Source organism: Martes martes (genome assembly GCF_963455335.1).
Source record: "Martes martes genome assembly, chromosome: 1".
Lineage (NCBI taxonomy): Eukaryota > Metazoa > Chordata > Mammalia > Carnivora > Mustelidae > Martes > Martes martes.
The window spans coordinates 183751804-183772299 of NC_137888.1; the positions used below are offsets into that span (position 1 = coordinate 183751804).

The 20496-nt window shown below is 38.1% G+C and overlaps 1 protein-coding gene across 6 annotated transcripts in view; it reads right to left on the bottom strand.

The window, feature by feature from the left end:
- Positions 1 to 20496, bottom strand: part of SLC25A26 (solute carrier family 25 member 26) — a 126371-nt gene that overhangs the window by 63434 nt on the left and 42441 nt on the right. For 2 of the 6 annotated variants that reach the window (XM_080801948.1, XM_080801946.1), the window contains exon 6: positions 895 to 999. The exons of the other annotated variants lie outside the window; for them this stretch is intronic. In XM_080801948.1, coding sequence (XP_080658074.1) covers positions 895 to 999 — 105 coding nt within the window. The remainder of the gene's footprint in view (positions 1 to 894; positions 1000 to 20496) is intronic. 6 annotated transcript variants of the gene reach the window in all.

Genomic DNA, 20496 nt, shown 5'->3' on the forward strand with positions numbered 1-20496 from the left:
TTGGAAATAACTTTGACTTTTGAAAGCTGCAAGTGTAAAATTTAGCTCCTAAAAAATTGTTAGTTGCTTAATAAAAAATCCCAGGACTCTAACAACTGATACCGCTGTTACAAAAAACAACTGGGTATGGTGCATAAACAATGAATCTCGGAACACTGAAAAAATAAAATCAAATTTAAAAAAATAAAAATAAAAACAAAAATAAAAACCAAGATGTACTTTTTAGTAACAAAACCTCTCAAGTTTCTTAACATTATGGGATAAAATGTAGATAAGTCTATCAGGTCTTTTTAGCTCTAAACAATCATAACCCGCATCATGATCATCTTCCTCATCCTAATATATCAATACAGCCCCAAGGAAAGAAACTTGTCCATGGCCATATGACCTTGGGAGAGCACCCCAGGCTTCAGATGGGATTACAGCCCTGGCTGACCCCTTGACTGCTACCTCATGGGATACTGAGCAGAGAATCCAGCCTCACTGCCCAGGCTAGTCTAAGGAACTGTGGGATAATACATATGCGTTGTTTTAAGCCAATAAGTTTGTGCTAATTCACGATATAGCTATAGAAAACTAGCACAGTCATCTAAAGCACCTCCAATGTTCCCCAAATTAATTCTGATGTTCATGGACCCCTTATTGAAGTCCTTCATTTTAACAGGGTGAAAACTGTGGGATATTCTGGTTTAAAGATCTTGACTATTAACGTTTGACCTCAGACAAGGGGATAGCCAAAATATGTGCGTGTGTGTGTACGCGCGCGTGCCTGTATGCACACACACATATACAGTTAAGGTGTCAGAAATCTTACAGTACTTTCCATCTTGCAGCCTAAATTTTATCTAGAAAGCATCTTGATCATTATCTGATACAATTACCTCATTTACAGACCTGGCACAGAGAGGGCCTGGCGTGGCCTGGGCTCCCCGAGCTCCCGAGCAGTATGAATACGTTCAGCACACTGGGGTAGTCCTCAGAAGTCTGTCGGGCAGCCTGCTGTTAAAGACATTAGTAGTTGGGCTTGACTGTAAGAGGGGGAGAGAGAAAGAATCTCCTCTCTCTGCTACTACATTAAAAGGCCGGCAAAATAAACACTGCACGTTTTAGGAAAGTCTATTTGAAAGCAGATGCTAGAAGATTCAAAGACTAAAAGCAGCACCAAAGATATCAATGGTAACTAGAAAACAGTAACTACTGTATTATAATAATGTCTTCTGTATCTTTAAAGCAGCAGTTCTCAGCCAGAAACAATCCCCCCCCCCCAACCCAACCAGGGGACATCTGGCTGTCACTACTGGGGGATGAACTGCGTGCTTCGCTGCGTGCTTCTGGCATCTAGGGGGCAGAGGGCAGGGAAGCCACTGAAGCTCTACTGCACAGCACAGCCCCCACAGCCCATTTTTATCAGGCCCCGAATATCACCCATGCACAGGCTGACAAGGCCTGCCTTTGGACATCACAGCTGTCCCTCTTCCTCCTGTTGATCCCTTCACACTGTGACTTACCTCAACTGTGCTCCCCTGCATGTTCAAGACAAAACTCTCACATCCCAACTTTCTGTGGCTTGGGCTTCAATCACTTGTGCTTTGGCTTCAGCTTAAACACAGGTTGTATTTCTGCTCTCTCATTTTCAGAAAGTCGTACCCTGTTCTGATAGCATAGACCCACCAGCACAGCACAATGACAGGCAAAACCAAACTATTATGTATACTTGATTTTAACAGATTCATGTTTTATAGAGCAATCAAAATTTGGTAACCTATCAGTGACGGGTCCGTGGAATGTGAGTGTGCCTATCACTGCCTCGTCTAAACTGCTGGCAACAAATAAATATTATGTGGCCCAAACTAATGATGTGAATGGTCAAAGGGAGGAAGGTGTCAGAGACAATGGGGAGTGGTAGAGACGCTGGTGATCTACGGCAGGGCCTCTAAGGAGGCAGCTCTTACTCAGCTCAAGCCCACTGATGCCACACAGGAATGTAGACTAGATACTGCCAGATACTCTGATTTTTCCAAGAAAAGCTGGATATCTAGAATTGTGCTAAAAACCACTCAAGTTTAAGATGTTGGCTTACAGTTTGAAAAAAGAAAAACAAAACTTTATGGCTCCAGGATTTTGGCCCCCTCTTCGACATTTATGGTTTGGAAATTATAATGAGGGCAAATGAAGAGGCTCCAAAAATACCAAATTCAGGGTATACTCAGTACATCAGTTGGAGTACCAGGGACACTCGGGATGAGCCTAAATGATAATGCCCTTGGAAGAGGCCAGCAAGTTTCAGGACTTGTCGGCCCCAATAATAAGGATAACATCAGGAGGAAAAATAACGACAAAAAATCAGAACAAGCAATTTCTATAGGGCTGTATTTCAGACACTCTCCTAAGGCAGTTTATATATACAAACACGTCATCTCAATGACCTTGTGAGCAGGTACTATTATTCACTTCACCTCACAGATGAAGAAAATGAGATCAGTGAGATTAAATACTTTGCCTAAGGATACAGGACTAGTAAGTACTGGAGCTGAGATCTGAACCCAGACAGGCTACTTCCAGAGGCCATGCTCTCACCCATCTCCTTTATCACGATTCCAAGGTTTATGTCTGTAGGCATTAAATGCTGTCTCTCTCACCATCTGTACCTATAGGTAAACTATGTTTCATCAACCTAAGTTCTTAATGGCAACACTTAGGTAATAGTGAACACGATGCTCAGTGTACTGCCTAAACATGTGCAAAAGTAGAAGCATTTTTTCCAAAATGAAAACGTTAACCCCTACTCTCTAGAAATTATGTAGGTCTAACAAGACTAAGTCCTTGTTAGTTGGAAGTCTTACCTTCCTAATGATAGTTTGGGCTTCTGTTTACTTAAGAATACTGACAAACAGATGGAGATGTCACACTCTCTGCTGTTTAAGTCAAAAGGCATACAAAAACTGGCCCTGCCCTCTGACCCGAGTGGGAACTACGGCAAACAATTCTACAGCCCACCAAAGATTTATGGAGTAAACTAGTCCTACACATGGCAATTCACAGATGGTACACATGGTACCATCATTATCAAAATTCCTTTAACTGTAAGTTCTGGAAATCCCTAACAACTTAGCAAGCAAAAGAAGAACCCTATTTCCCATTTCAGAATCAAGAGCCCTGAAGAATGAGTTCTGTCACTTTATTCTTACACATCAAAAATAGGTCCAGTATTATAAAAATTTACAGACTATTCAGAGATGAAAAGGAACTTGAAGTATTTTCAATGTTATTACTCCCAAAGCTGCTCAGAAATCCAAACAAAATCTAATTTAAAAATAGAAATTTAACCGGAATGAGCTCTGCACATTCAAATAGTGTAAATACAGAGTAACAAGTGAATTTAACGAGATGCTAACACACAATATTCACATGCTATCCATCATTTTGAAGAAGGTACTAAAAAAATGAGCCCATCTTACTCTAATATATGTTGCAGTCCAAAACACTCGTATTTCCTACTTTCCCTCTAATTAATAATGCTGTTACAACTTTTCTGATGAAGCAAAAAGAAAAAAAAATAGTCTCTCAGAACACCAGGAAAATATGCATAAATCATGGTGGTACTCCCAGGAGGATGTCTGAAACAAACAAAAAATAAGCACCAGCGACAATAAAATGGAAGGATTCTCTAAGAAGTAGTTCTTAGATTTTAACTGTTTGAACTGTTAAAGATGAACAGGAAAGGATACATGTAAAGCAAGAAAAAATTTTACTTGACACTAACTCAGTATTACCTTTAGAAAAGCATAAGCTCAGATCATATCACCAATGTTAACAGAACAAAATTCTGGGCCTTACAAAAGGTCCCCCAAACCACAATCAACGGCCCACTCCAAGTGCTCCTTGTCACGGAGAACCATAGTGTAACAAACAAACAAAACATTTAACCTAAGCTAAAGTCTACTGGAGTTCACTGTAACAGGATTTGAGCTATAATTAAATTTGATTAGTTTGGTTCAAACCTCAAGTTCAAAAGAATTATCAGCATGAATGGATGAAAAGCCCTTTTACACGGGCATTCTGAAAATATGAAAAGGGCTGACACAGCAAGCATCAAAGACTTTAAAAGCAATTGACCCTTCCCAGAGCAAAGGAGAAATGCTAACAGCTGAAACTCAGATGCTGCGTGCAAAGAAAATAAAGTTCCAGATGGTTTAAAAAGCTGGGGATTTTATTAAATATTAAATGCTATTATTTTAAACTAAATTTTGCCCAGGGACAGCCAAATGTGTCATCTATAAAATGTGAAAAAGAAGTTAGATTCCACCTTCTTGAAAAACAGAAGCAAATAAATACTCCCCTTATCAAAAACTGTTAGCCTCTTAGGAGGAAGGTGCTCAAGAAGTTACAAGACATTCAAATAGCTGTGATGTTTAATAAAAGAATAAAACCCCAAAACACCTATAGCTTAAAAATCCAAACCTGTTTATACAAAAAAAAAAGAAGGCTTTGCAGAATTTATATTTACTACTTGAAGACAGTTAACTCTCACACTATTATAAAGGACTGTTGAATACACACAAACACACACCCATACAAACACACTCCCCCCACTACTTTGTATTTTTGGTACATTTCAAAAGGAAAGTAAAATCAACCAGCATAGTAAATTCAGCCTGTAGAAGTGTGCCAGTGTCCAAGGGTTAACAGATTTTAGAAGCACTTAAAAAACAGTATTAGAGAATTATGTATGTAAAATTCATTAAATGCACTGTTTAAATACATATAATGGAAGTGTGTTTATATGTATTCACACACACACCAAAAGGACTGTGTGAATAAATGTATAAATGCATATATAATATAGTGCGCCTCTGTACACATTGTACATATGTGTACACACACAAAACCACAGGTCTCTTTCCAATGAAAGGAAGTTAGTTTATAGGAAGTTCAGGTTATGGAGCCTGAATTTTTAGACTGAACCTTTAAGTGAGTTTTTACATTAAAAGTTTTCTCTTCTACCATGCTCTGTGTACTTCAGGATTGGGGGCGGGGGAAGGCTGTTTCTCATGAGATAGAACCTTCTGTGCCAAATGAAGCAGGTGTGAGATATCTCAAAGATGAAAGCAATTCTCCAAATAACAGCGTCATCCTGTAATGCTTTCTTGACATGTGCAATTTTGCTACTCCTCTCTTTGAGATTTAATACAAAGCACTATGTTTGTGATCTTTCCTAATGTAAATGAGTAGTCTGATTGGTGCTCATTTCTAGTGGTTTTTTGCGGTGAGAAAAAAAGTCAGTTCAATGTTGATTTCACTTAAAATGGTAAGAAGGCAGCCACAGCAGACAGGCTACTGTACCCCCTAAATGCCCTTTTCTTAAAGCATTCACTTTACAAGCAGAACAACTGCTGATGGGTTTCTTTTATTCTGATGACCATTTCAAATCATTAGTTTTTAAAATACCTCAAGGCCTCACCTAAGGAAAAAAATTCCCAAGAAGAAATCGATCATATTGTTTACTTTTTTAACTTGTTAAAAAAAAATCATGCTGAAAGTGACATAGACCTATTTTTAATAAGTTTGTCACTATATCAAAATTTATACATAGGGCACCTGGACGGCTCAGGGGGCGAGTGTCCGACTCTTGATTCTGACTCAGGTCATGGGCCTGGGTCCATGGGGTCAAGCCTGAAGGAAGACTTAATGGGGAGCCTGCTTGAGATTCTCTCCCTCTGCCTCTACCCCTTCCCCAGCTCAGGCATGTGCCTGCAACACTCTCACTCTAACAAAATCTTTTTAAAAATTTATACACAATTTTTGACAAAAGGTTTTACTGGAGAAAAAAAGATAAAATACTAGCCACTGGCTTCTGTAGTAATATCCAACATTTCATTTTTCTCCTAATTTATTAAGTGGTTATAGAATTTAAGTTTTTCTTTACTTCAAAACAGAACAAGAAAATCTTTTAAGTGAACTTGGTCACCCAGTCCAGTGGTTCTCACACTTGAGTGAGCACCAAAATCACCTGGAGACCTTATAAAACAGGTTCTGTGCCCTACCCCACAGCTTCAATCCTGAGAATTTGCAATCTCCCAGGTATCGCTGCTGCTACTGCTGCAGGGACCATACCCTGAGAACCAATGATCTAGGCAATATTTTCTGTCTCTCGATAATCAGCTAAGTGGGTAAGAGGGAAAATGAACACTGAAACACGGTATATGGTATACTATCTTTAACAGAAACAGACTTTTAATCTTAGAATTAAAAAGAAGTTGGCATAAAGAAAATTTAAGCCAGGCAGATTACACATGATTTCATTCAAGATTTTGTAGAGAGCCAGATAATTACCATTTTAGGCTTTGTGGGCCATATAATCTCTGTCACAACTACTCAACCCTGCTATTGTAGTGTGAGAGCATCAGAGATGAGACGTATATGAATGAGAATGGCTGTGTGCCAATAAAACTTTATTACAAAAATAGGCAGTGGTCCAGATTTGGCCTGCAACATTGCCAACCATTAAAAAAAAAAAAAAGCGCCCAGGGAGGTTAAACAACTTCAAAAGGCACAAGATGATAAGTGGCATATTTACAACTAGAACTTGGGTATCTTAATGCTTGATATAATAAAGAAGCTACTGTTACAGTATCATTTTGATAAAAGCCACAAATGAAATGTCTTGTAAAACCCTATGTTATTTAATAACAAAAAGCAAAAAAAAAAAAAAGACTTTACTAAAGAATATATGTAATACTCTCTAATTAATGTAAGACATTATTATTTAGTATTTCTAATATTATTTCTAAACAAGAGGCTTTACACCCTGGCTTTTCCCTGCACTTGTCACATGGCGTTCTTTTATCTGACACTGTGCTGGAGGCAAGGCCCAAGAGCCAGTCTTCTGATCAGGGACTGTGAAAAATGGGACTCCGGGGTCTCTCTCTCAAGTCTTACCATCTTAGTCTTTCATGCTTTTTGTTCTATCTTCCAGTCACTGAATGCCATTCCACAAAAAAAATTATTCCCAATGATATTAAAGTTTTGTCAGATGATAGCCAAAAGAGGTAGTAAATTATGAAACCTAAGTTAAAAACAACGTTTCATGCAGACTAGCAGGCTTGCTCTCAATTCAAATTATTAGTTATTAAACAGGATATTTAGCTAATAAAAATAAAGCAGACAGGTTTATCTTCACCACAGATAGCTAAACATATGTAATTACGCATACACACACACACACACACACACACAAGCAGTATCTGTGTCTATGAATGCATAGTCACACACACACTCTTCATGCTTGTATAACTGCCTAGGCTTTTACTCTGAAAACCAACATCTGAATAAGTGAATCTATTTTAGCAATAAAGTTAATTTTATGCATTGCCTTATCACTATTTATGCCACTTTATAAAAAATAATAGAGCCTGTACACACATACTATGAAAAATGAAACAGTCCAGCTTTACCTATCGAACACAAACTCAAAAAAAGCTTTTCTGAAGTTGTGTATAACCAATTCAGGATAAGAATGATGAGTCCTAAATCTGAGACAAAGTTTTAGACATGTTTGATGTATCCTGAACCATGCGTGAAAAAGCATCTGTTATTTACAGATCAAAGCAACCCTGAGTATCCTAAAACAACTAGAGTGAAAAATGCCCAAATCTAATTTCATCCCTGTCCACATGCTTCTTTGAACTAATAATTCAGAGAATTGGTCAGTATGTTGAACTAATTAGCATGCTTAACGCTTGCCAATTTTGATGGCTACAATTTTTTATTTTAAGAACCGAATGTAAAAACTAGTTTTCAGAATGCACACATAAACAAATCTGGGAAAACATGAAGGCTAGCCCAAGCTAACAAAGTCACATAGGTTGAATAATGCCTCAAAAAGTCCCCAAAATGAGTGCCACCTACTAAATACTTTCCAAGCTATGAAATGGGATATAAATGGTTTTGGGGTTTTGATTTGTAAGAAATGCATTCCACTTTTGTTTTTTTATCTACTCATTTTTTTAAAAAACAAATTCAGCATATATCTAACTTTATTTCAATATAAGGAATAAAAGCGTTCCTGATGAGAGATTAATTTTTTTTTTAAATGCCAATGAGAGTAAGTTTATTCAAGATTTTTCAAGTGAAATCCCACACATTAAGAGCCAAGGGCAAAGCCTACACCTTTACTGTTCACATAGCTGAGCCTCATGGACACATTCGCTACCCAGATTTTCCTAACATTTATTTCAAGCAATCAATGAAACACCCACCGTAAACAGGTTACTGAGAATTAAATGGAGATTAGCCATTAGATAATACCGCCAAGATTTCTTTTTTTTTTTTTTTTTGGCCTACTACCAGGTTGATTTTTTAAAAATACTTCTATTTAATAGTGTTGACGCTCTAAGTAGATCTATTCCTTTAATTTACATGAGAACATTACATAGAGCCTTCCCAGCAAATCCTACCTTGGCGTGTAATCTACTTTCCCCTTCTAACTTGAGGCAAAGGTCAGCTCTTAAGGGGGAGAAAAAAAGGAATGAACAAAGATCCCAACCCCAAAGGGGGTTCACCACATGTGATTACAAGTCCAAACTCAGTGTTTTATTACCACTTGAAGTACAAGGTAAAAAATGTTCTTTACAAGGCAGTCGGCATACTTTTTATTAAATGCTTCTCCATATAACACATCAATTCCATGACTCTCCTCTTCCTTTTTCTAAGTTTTATAAAAGGATTACCCGAAACTGAATTCATCCAGAGACAGGGATTCACTCCCTGACTTTTCACTTCTCTCTACTCCTGGGAGTACTTCAGCATTTTCACTAGTACTTTCAACCACTGATGAGCTGCTTCACAAACGCATACAAATACTTGTGCACACAAGTAACAGGAGCTCTCAGGGCGTGGACTCTGATGTCTGTCTTAGCCACACTAAAGGCTCAGTCCATAGCTCTGTTCAGTCCGTAGTCTTAGCCACACTAAGGGCTCAGTCCATAGCCCTCTGTTCGGTCCGTAGCTCTGCACCCCGCACTCAGTCTGTACATGTTTTCAGGGATGCAAACCCACTGGGTAACCACCCCAGTCGCAGTATTTTTCTCACAGCCACAGTGAACTTCTTCTGAGCTATAGGGCACAAAGAAAATTTCTGGGACTTTTATATTAAAAGCTTCACATGAACTCTGAGGTTTGCACACCTGCCATTTTGGAAGGCTGTGCTTGCTAGGAGTCACGGAGTCTGGTTCTAGGTTTATCTTCACCAAAATGAGCACAGTGATCTTAGTAAGCCATGTGAGCGCTTGTATTCTACAGGACATTGTAAAAAGGACAACTCTCAAAGAAAGATGCTTCATGCTCGGAAAAATAAAATATACAGCACCTCAGCCTTCTTTAAGTAATAAGTGTCAAGATTATTTATACTCTATGATAATATAACAGCAATTAAAAAAAAAAACACACCAAAATAGTGGCCCAATCCATGCAAGGAAGTGATACGAACTGGATGTTAAATCAAAGTTGGAAGGGAAGTGAGCTTCCATCCCACTGATGCATACATATTAAAGGTAGATTTAGAGAAAGCAGGTTGTTCTTAGAAAAATGGAAGAAAAAAGGTAAAAGATACTTAAGTTTTGGAATGTTCTTAAGTCAGATTTTCCTAACAGTTTTTTGGGTGTGTGTTTTAAGACAATGTCTTGGGGAGGGAAAAAAACAATTGGAAGACATGTAGGTTTCAGGGGTTTTCTTAGCTCTTCCTCTCAGTTAAAGAAACAAAGGGAAGTGTCTTTGGAAATCAAAACACCATCTTTCAAGACTGGCACGGTCAAAAATATGAACACAAATACCTGAGTAGGAAAAGAAAAACAAAGACTTTGCTGACACATAGCAAGGAACCAATACAAATTTATTCTAGATACAGACCCACACAGATAAGGCTGATTTTTTACAAAGGTACAAAAGCATTCCAATGGAGAAAAGACAGTATGTTCAACAAATGCTGTTGGAAGAGGACATCCATATGCAAAACAAATGACCTAAACCTCATCCCTTAAATAAAAATCAATTCAAAATGGATCATAGATGTCAATGTCAAACATAAAAGTATAAAACTTGTAAAACAAAACAGAGGGGGGCGCCTGAGTGGCTCAGTTGGTTAAGAATCTGTCTTCTTAAAAAAAAAAAAAAAAGAAAAGAAAAGAAAAGAAAAAAAAATCTGCCTTCTCTGTTTGGGTAATGATCTCAGGGTCCTGGGATGGAGTCCCATGTCGGGAATCCCTGCTCAGCGGGGAGTCTGCTTCTCCCTCTCCCTCTTCCCTTCCCCCTACTCATGTTCTCTCTCTCTCAAATAATAAAATCTTTAAAAAAGAAAAGAAAACATAGGAGAAAACCTTCATGACTTGGAGTTGAGGAGAGTTCTAAGAACTGACACCCAAAACACAATTCATAAAAGAAAAAAATTAGTAAATTGGACTTTGCCAAAACTTAAAAGCTTCTATTTTGTGAATAATACTGTTCAGGGAACAAAAATACAAGCTACAAATTATCAGAAAATATCTGCAAATAATATAAGTGACAACAGACGAGTGTCCTAAACATAAAGTACTTTCAAAACATAGTAAGAAACACCCCAATTAAAAAATGGGCAAAAAAACCTTGAATAGTTACTTCACCAAAGAATACCTAAGGATGGCAAATATGCACATGAAAAGATGTTCAATGTCATCAGCCAGTAGGAAATGAAAACTAAAACCATTATGCGATATCATGAGGCACCTATTAGAATGGCTAAAACAAGTACTGATGACTTAGAGCACATATTACTAGTAGGAACGCAAAATTGTACAGCCACTACATGAACTTCTTATAAAGTTATCAAAAACTTACCATCAATCCCATTTCTGATTTACCAGCAATCCCATTCATGATTATCTACCCAAGAGAAATGAAACTTATGTTCAAACAGAAACCTATACAAGAATATTAATAACAATTCTTTTCATGATGGCTCAAATTGGAAAGAATTCAAGTGTCCTTGGATGGGTCAATGGGTAAACTAACTGTGGTGTATCCAAACAATGGAATAATTAAAAAGAACAAACTACCGATACATGCAATGATTGGGTTTGACTCTCAAAGGCATTATGCTGGGTGACAGAAACTAGTCTTAAAGGTTGTATACTGTATGATTCCGTTTAAATAACATTCTCACCAAGGAAAAACTACAATGATGGAAAACACATCAGTCACTGACAGGGTTTACCAATAAGGACATAGATAGGGCTACAAAAAAGAGATAGGACAAGGGAGTTTTAGGGATGATGGAAATGTTTTGTACCCTGATTGTACTGGTGGTTATACAAATGGATAGGTGTATTCAAATTTATATCTCTATACACCAATAAAGTCAATTTTAATAATAGGGCAACTTAAAAAATAAATAGTAACTATTTGTTGTTCTTACCTGAAATAAATATGGGAGAAGTGGGAAGGAGGCATAAAAACAATGTATTTCAATTAAAAAAAACTTTCTGTCTAATAAAAATGCCTAGATGCCATAATACACCTAAAGTCAACATCTCGGTTTATAAATATCAGTCCCTACGAAAAGCAATCAAGGGTTCCTTTAAGAGGGCTCTTTACAGGACCATGACACCCTGTTACAATAATAAGGAAATTCTTCAAGATCAACTAGAGTGGGGGGAATGTCCTGAGAAGAGCAGTAGGCCTGAAGAGGCTCCTGCCGGCCAAATTTGGGACAGTCTGAGCATCAGAAAAGAATAATGCTAATGGCTTACAGTTATTGAATAAAAAAGAATCTATGACTAATTGTGATGGTTTCACATATCTATGAATAAAATAGAATGCAAAGAATTATCACTTCATTTTTTTTTAAGATTTTATTTATTTGACAGACAGAGATTACAAGTAGGCAGAGAGGCAAGCAGAGAGAGAGGAGGAAGCAGGCTCCCTGCTGAGCAGAGCGCCTGCTGCGGGGCTTGATCCCAGGACCCTGGGATCATGACCTGAGCCTAATGCAGAGGCTTTAACGCAATGAGCCACCCAGGCACCCAAGAGTTAACACTAAATAAGTGATTTGTATGGCACATGCTAGATCTCAATGAAGTGGTTAAAAAAAAAAAAAAAAAAGAATGCATGAGTCCATATGGTCACCTTTAAAAAGAGCTGAAGCTGGGGTGAGGAGCAAAAGAGGAGTAGAAGAGGAAAGCTGCATTACATAAGACTGCAAGCCAGCAAATTCAGAGAAAAATGACAGTGTTAGGAAAATCGTCATTTTGCAATCACCAACGTAATAAACACTTCAGGCAAGAAGCATCCACAGATGTTATAAGTACTGGGTGAAAGATTATTGGGGAACAGGATAATCACATAGTCTCAAAACATTACCCCACAGATTACTTCCTAGGAACAAAAGACAACTGAAGCTTTAGAGTACAGAAAACTAGAGAACACCAACTTAACGAAATGGCTAAACTTAGCTTCACCAAGCGGGGGACAGCACGTGTCTCGTCATATAATGCAAGCTGAAGCCCTGACGCCATCCATGCAGTATCCAAGCACACACACAAATTTTTCAACCAGAGTCTCGTCACGAGGAAATGAGACAACCCAAATTATGGGACTGTTCAAAGAACTCTACAATCACGTCAACATCAATGGGAGAGGGAAAAAAAGTTTGGGGAAACCTAACAACCAAATGCGGTGTGCTATCCTGTATCAGATACTAGAGAAAAAAAGTTATAAACTTTTATTATTGGGACAACAGTGAATGCTATAAAACTCACTATACATTAGGTAATTAATTAATTAGATAATTAACATATTAATGTTAAATTTCTTGGGTATAATGGTATAATAGTTAAAAGAAGCATAACAAGGGACACCTGGGTGGCTCATTGAACTCTCGATTTTGGCTTCAGCTCATGATCTCAGGGTTGTGGAGATCAAACCCAGCACTGGGCTCAGTGGGAAGTCTGCTTGAGATTCTCTCTCTCTCTCCCCCTGCGCCTCACCCAACTCAAATAAATAAAATTTTTTAAAAAAGAGAAGCACAGAGCCTGGGTGGCTCAGTGGGTTAAAGCCTCTGCCTTCAGCTCAGGTCATGATCTTAGGGTCTTGGGATCCAGCCCCGCATCAGGCTCTCTGCTCAGCAGGGAGCCTGCTTCCCCTTCTCTCTCTCTGCCTGCCTCTCTGCTTGCTTGTGATCTCTGTCAAATAAATAAATAAAATCTTTAAAAAAAAAAAAAAAAGAAGCATATCTCCATTCTTTTTTTTTTTTTTTTAAAGAGGGGCAGAGGGGGAGGGAGAGGGAATCTTAGAAGGGCTCCACACCCAGTCTGGAGCCCAACATGGGCTTGTTCTCACAACCCTGAGATCAACCATGACTCCATTCTTAGGAGACATATAAGAAATATTTAATGATGAAGTATCAGGTATCTGCTACCCACTTAAAATGTTTCAGGAAAAAAACAGAAAAAGAAGGCTACAGCAGATAAGGCAAAGTGTTCATCACTGAATCCTGGAGAAAGAATATATATTTTAACCTTTCTCTAAATTGTAATTTTTCAAAAGAAAAAGTGGGAGAGGAAGAAGAAAAGAAAAAGGTGCTACCATTCACTTTAAAACCTACTCATTCGTACTCCCAACAAAGAAAAGGAAACATATACATTAAGAAAAAAGCCTAAGTGTTTAAAGAATTCAGCCCAACTCTTCCCTCTATGAACTGTGTTATTTAATATAGACCAAGTTACTTACACCACTGAGTATCTGTTTCCCCAGTGGTATTAAATAGGCAAATATCTGTTAGTTAAAAATTGGCTTATAAGATACTAACAACTCACTACTTACCAAGAGGTTACTATACTTGTACCAGACCCCTTGTTTCATGTTCTCACTTGGTCAAAACTAGTCCAAAACTTAGTAGTTGAGATGTATTATCTATACAACATACATTTTTTTTTTCAAATTCATATTCAATGTCTGTAGGGATGAAGAAAAGAACCTTTGTAAACAACTGTGTGAACCAACAGATAATTGGCAAAGAGTGTAACTTTCATAAGATCTTGGTTGCTCAACAGAAGACATATCACAACTCTAAGCACAGATATTACTGATATCTTCTACCAGGCCAAAGACATACTTAATTTACCCTATAAAGAATAATAAACTTCATTCCAAAGTGATTTTTTTTTTAAAGACTTATTTATCTGAGGGAGTGCGTGACAGAGCATGTGTGCATCTAAGTGGGGAGGGGGCGGAGGGAGAAAATCTTCAAGCAGACTCCCCACTGAACCCAGAGCCCCATGTGGGGCTGGATCCCATGACCCATGAGATCACGACCCGAGCCAAAACCACAAGTTGGACAATTAATCAACTGAGTGACCCTGGAGCCCCTCCAAAGTGAGTTTTAACTCGGTTAGTATTCCATTCTCCCAAAAAGAAATATGGAATAATTCACAGATAAATAACAGGGAAGATCCCCAACATGTGGATCAAGGCAAACGTGAGCTTTATTAGAATACTTGGTATCAATTTAAAAGGCTCCTACACCAAACATAATCACTTACTTCCGAAATATAATTAGGATACACACTAAACTGATAAGGTCAAAATACTTCTCTAAGAATCCTAGTTCAATAACAGAATTCCTTTCTACTTAAAAAAAAAAAAAAATCCAGGAAATACACTTGACACCAAAGAATCGTTACGAATGGTTATCACCAAATGCTGTTAGTAAATAACTTTGTAAATTTTATTAGGCACTAATAAATAGTTACTAAAAGGTAGTTATGTGACAAAAAAAATCAGGATAAAATAAAGGCCTTAAACAAATGAACTATATCCCTGATTCATTATGCCTTTCATTAAATGAGGACAGTTAAGGTGCCGGAGATGTAAGCTTGTCAGAGGGAGAGCTGTGGTAGAACCTAAGCAGGCTGACTGCAAAGCCCAAAACCAAAACCACTATGCTCTAACACCCTGAGGGAGCAGCAAATCCAACCCAGGAAGGCAGTGCAAAGTCCAGACACCGCGAGTGACCACACCAGATGAGCACAGAATGATAGAAGATTCCAAGCTTCCTAAGGGAAAAAGTACAAGAAACAAAACGATTTTGAGGTTGTCACACTTCAATATATGAAAAAGGTAAAAAATGCACATCCCACCAAAAAAATAAAAATTAGACACCTCAAAGAGAAAAACCAGAAGTCCATGCCCCAAAATGTTCAGCAAATTAAAATATGAGATAAACTTTAGCAACTGGGGCACCTGGGTGGTTTAGTCGTTAAGCCTCTGCCTTCGGCTCAGGTCATGGTCCCAGGGTCCTGGGATCAAGCCCCGAATCGGGCTCCCTGCTCAGTGGGAAGCCTGCTTCTCCCTCTCCCACTCTACCCGCTTGTGTTCCCTCGCTCGCTCTCTGTCAAATAAATAAATAAAATCTTAAAAAAAAAAAAAAAAGAAAGAAACTTCAGCAACTGATGGAGTGCAGGAAGACACGTCTATTTGAAATGTCTTTCAGAGTGACACAAGACCAATACTAAAGGAAACACAGGCACACCTGGGTGGCTCAGTTGGTTAAGTGTCTGCCTTTGGCTCAGGTCATGATCCCACGGTCCTGGGATCAAGCCCTGTATCGGGCTCCCTGCTCAATGGGGAGTCTGCTTCTCCCTCTGCCTCTCCCCTCTTCCCCCTCCCCCTCCCCATGCTTGCTCTCACTCAAATAAATCAAATCTTTTAAAAAAATTAAAAAAAAAAAAAAAGGAAATGCAGTTGACCCTTCAACAACACAGGTTTAAACTGCACTGGTCCCACTTACATGCAATTTTTTTAAAATATACATAAATACAATACAGTACTTTATATGTACTTTCTCTACCTTCCGATTTTCTTAATGCTTGCTCTTCTCTAGCTTACTTCCTTAAAAAAGTGTAATATATAAAACATGTAATAAATAAGATATGTGTTATCAGTAAGGCTCCTAGCCAATAGCAGGCTAACAGTAAGTAGCTGAGTTTTGGGAGAGTCTAGTTATATACACAATTCCCACTGCACAGGGCAACAGCACTCTTAATACCCACACTCATCTGAAGGTCAACTATACAAGCCCAGCACACTACTTGGCCAGGTGATCCTTTGTGAAGTCTCAAATAATACTAAGCATTCACCATGTTCAACTCTGAAAATCAATCCAGAAAAAAATCATGGAAGAAGTGACTGTGGATGAAGGACAAGGTGAAACGGCCAGGCAATTTGACCAACTGGAGTAAAGTGCAGCGGGAGAGTCATTCCAGAAAGTGGAATTTGTAAGTCAAAGAGGGTTATAGAAGGTAAAAAGAAGTAACAGCCTCAACTCAAACAGAAAGTTACAAGATGCTGAAAGTTTGTCAGATAAAAAACACAGATACAAATACATGACTTAAAGTTTCTAAAATAACCAAAGTAATGAAATTTATGGAACCGGAATGCTACAAGGAGGTATGTTTGGGGAGGAGCATAAAGCCAGCTAAACCACATATTTCATTCCAAAAAGTCAATAGATTGTATCTAAGGATGACAAATTAAGAAACAAATATTTAAATATATTATCCAGAAATATGGATATAATAAAATGAACTAAGCACAGAAACAGTTTAACACAGAAAAGAGGTTATCTCTAGAGAGTGAGACTGGAATGGAGATGGAAAGATAGGAGACTTTTGCTTCTCAGCCTATGTTCCACACTGTTGAACTTGTTACCAATTCCATGTAGCATTACTTGGATAAAAATAAAAAGTGAAAACAGAAGTTTTAAGTTTAACTTGTCCTTACTTTAAAATATCACTTTAAAAATAAAGTATTTCATTCAATGTCTTCTAGCGTTCTTTGTTTTTCAGCTTTCTATCTTTTTAAATAACTTCCAGACATCCATACAAGTCACTAACATAGTACAAGGAGTTAACATATACCCTACAGCCAGTTTCCCCTGATGTTAACAACTTAAATAACCAGAACATGATCATCAAAACCAGCTACTAATATTTCAGCTACACTAGTAGCTGAACTCTACACTTCTCCTGAATTCCACCGGTTTTCTTTCCTACTACCGTTTCTGATCCAGAGTCCAGTCCAGCATCTCACACTGCACTCACCTGTGTCTCCTGCTACATTTGACAATTACTTCATCTTTATTTTTCAAGACCTTGACAATTTTGTACAAGTCTCTCCATTTCAGTTTGTCTGGTGTTTTCTCATGATCAGGTTTAGATGATGCATTCTGGGAGGCAGAAGATCACAGCAGTGGTTTTGTGCTCTCCTGGGTGCATCATATTGGGGGTGTTGGACGTCAATAGACCTTGTTAGTGATGCTGTTAACTTGGTCATTGAATGAGGGAGCATCTGTCAAGTTTTTCAACTGTAAAGTTGGATACATAATGAGGTATTTTTAATAAAATAAGGTAATGTGTAGTATTTGCTTCAAAATAATGTAAGGAAAGGGGTTGGGTCTGAGTAAAGATGAAACAATATTGGCCAAGAGCAGATGCTTGCTGTAGCTGAGTGACAGGCCCACAGAGGTTCATCTTACTCATCGACTTTTGTGTATCTTTACATTTTTCCATGACAAAAGTTTTAAAACTTCAAACCCAAATTAAAATCTGTGCATACATTTATCCAAAGATAAAACAAATCTATTTATTTAGGAACCTTGGATTGGAAAACACTATTTATGCTTGGATTTTCATTTCTTAATTTGAACTGTTTTTAAAGGTACCAAAGCAATCGCCTCAGGAGGAGCTTTCCCAGTTCACCTAAACTGTCTGCCGCCAACATTTAAAACACAGACGTTGTGCACCCTCTAGTGGTTATTCTGAATACAACTTCTGTATCATCAATCTCAATTTAAGAAGCCAACTGTTTCACAAAGGAAAAGAAACAGCTTTCTCTCTCTCCACTTTCTCCTTCTCCACTTGTCAATAAATTATCTGTTAATTACTTAGCTAAATACCAAAATCATTTCGATGCCAAAGATGATCAACTTTTTTTTTTTTTTTTATTTCTTTATTTGACAGACATAGATCACAAGTAGGCAGAGAGGCAGGCAGAGAGAGAGAGGGGAGGAAGCAGGCTCCCCGCTGAGCAGAGAGCCTGATGCGGGGCTCGATCCCAGGACTCTGGGATCATGACCTGAGCCGAAGGCAGAGGCTTTAACCCACTGAGCCACCCAGGCGCCCCAAAGATGATCAACTTTTTCCCACTACTGTGTTGTTTTCTCAGAACACATGCTGAAGCCCGTGGAAGAAAAGAGGACAAAGTATGAAATCAGTCTAAGCTTTTTAAGCCATCTTCACAAAGGCTAGATGAAGGATGTTGAAACCATATTAATTCCAATTTAGAAGCATCTGGTTGTGTTCTACTTGTATATACGGTTCCATTTCTACGTTTCAGAATCCTAACCCTCAGAAATTGTGCTCTACTTCAAGACAACAGATTTGTTTCAAATCACTTTATTTTCCTGGTTTACTGAAAAATTCCAAGAGGAATGAACAGTGAATTTATCTGCAAAACATGAGCAGGAAGCAGAGTGTAACCAACCCATCAGGCTTTGGATCACACAGGCATGGCCTCTGCTTCCAGGCCCGCCACATACTCCCTAGCTCAGCTTACTTATCTGTAAAACAGATGAGCACCCTAGAGTTTTAGCTGCAGCTTAGAAAAATATATGTGAAGTACATGATCAGAATTCAAGTTGTAACTATTAACATCATATAATCCTAAGGTAATGTGCAACCAGGAAGTCAAACACACAATTATTTTTAATACTTTTTCAATCATTTTCATCCTTTAAATGGCTCCCTTCAACCACAATACTTGAATTACATATGAAGATTCTAGATTTTTCTTTCAAACTTAGTTTTCTTAATATTGTTCCCTAGTTTTCCCTATAAGATAATGTTTGCTCAGACATTAAGATATTATACACTACTCAGAATCTCAAGAGTAATTTCTGACCGACAGTGTTCAATGTATGTAATTTGCCTATGTCTGATGAAGGATCTTCTTCGTAAGTACTATCTTTGCTATTTCCTACATCATTTGAAAAAAGTGTTTTAAATACATGAAATATTCATAGCAACAACCCTTAACTAGAAATGACAACATTAGAATAAAAGCTATTTATGGAAGGTACAATATACCAGGAAATATGGTAAAAGACAAGAAGAAAATGAACCTCATTTGAAGTGCAGAAAGTTTACATGGCAAAAAACCACTACCTTGCCTGGGAATTAGGTGAGGATTCCACAATTCTTGCCAAATCCAACTTAGTCTGAGCGTCTGCTAGAGATTTTAAATATCTAAGTACTTTAAAACCAGTCTGCTTCTAAGAAGTAAGTATGATTAAGTCACTGATTTGTCCATTAAGTATCTTCTTGCTACAAAACAAGCAGTCTTCTAGGTGCTGAGTTAGCAGAAAGTAATCAAACAAACAACAGACACTTGCCCTCACAATGCATATATTTTTGTTGGGGGAGGGAGGCAGATACTAAGTTCATAAATAAGAAAAGATTATTTCAGATAAGGATGCAAAGGTAGGGTACCAAGTGAGGGCTTGGGGTTGGGGCTGGTGCATTTCAGCTAGAGACGTCACAGCAGGCCCCTTAGAGAAGGGACAGGCAAACTACTGCCTGACGGTTAAGAACTAATCATGCAGACAGACAGGATAGTACACACTTGTGAGCTACCGTCCTTTTGGAGCATCTCAACTGAAGCAGATTCTCTAGGCTTAGTTCTCTAACTATTCTTTTAAAGTCAGGTAGGCTCCTGGTTGCTGAGAACCTATTTTCCCCAAACTCCTAGCACTAGTGCCTACTTAAAGGTATAAGAACCAAAGAAACATACTACTAATTTGAAATACTTTCCTCCCTAGAAAAATTTATTTGCATATAAAATGCAAAATGCACAGCTGACCACAGGGATTCAGATCATGGGCTCTGGAGTGCTCAGTTCCCTTCCTTACTTACTGGATCTAAGACTTTGAGTGAACCACAACCTTAGCAAACCTCAGTTTTTACAAAATAGGGATGTTTTGGATTATTGGGAGGATTATATGAAATACTGCATGTGGGGGCATGTGGGTGGCTCAGTTGGTTAAGTGTCTGCCTTCAGCTAGGGTCAGGATCACAGAATCCTGGGATCAAGCCCTGCATCAGGCTCCCTAATCAGCAGAGAGCCTGCTTCTCCCTCTACCACTCCCCCTACTTATGCACTCGCTCTCTCTCCAATAAATAAATAAAATCCTTTGAAAGAAAGGAAGGAAGGAAGGAAGAAAGAAAAACTGTATGTGAAGAACTTAGCACCACAAATGGAACCAGTTAAGTACTTAGGAAGCTGATTTATATATATATTTTAAGGGAAGTGACTACCTACACATATCAACAGAAGTATTCTGAGATCTTAACTTTAAAATCAAAACTGTATAAAAAAATAAGTAACTTTGAAGTAAACTCTCATTTTCAGAAT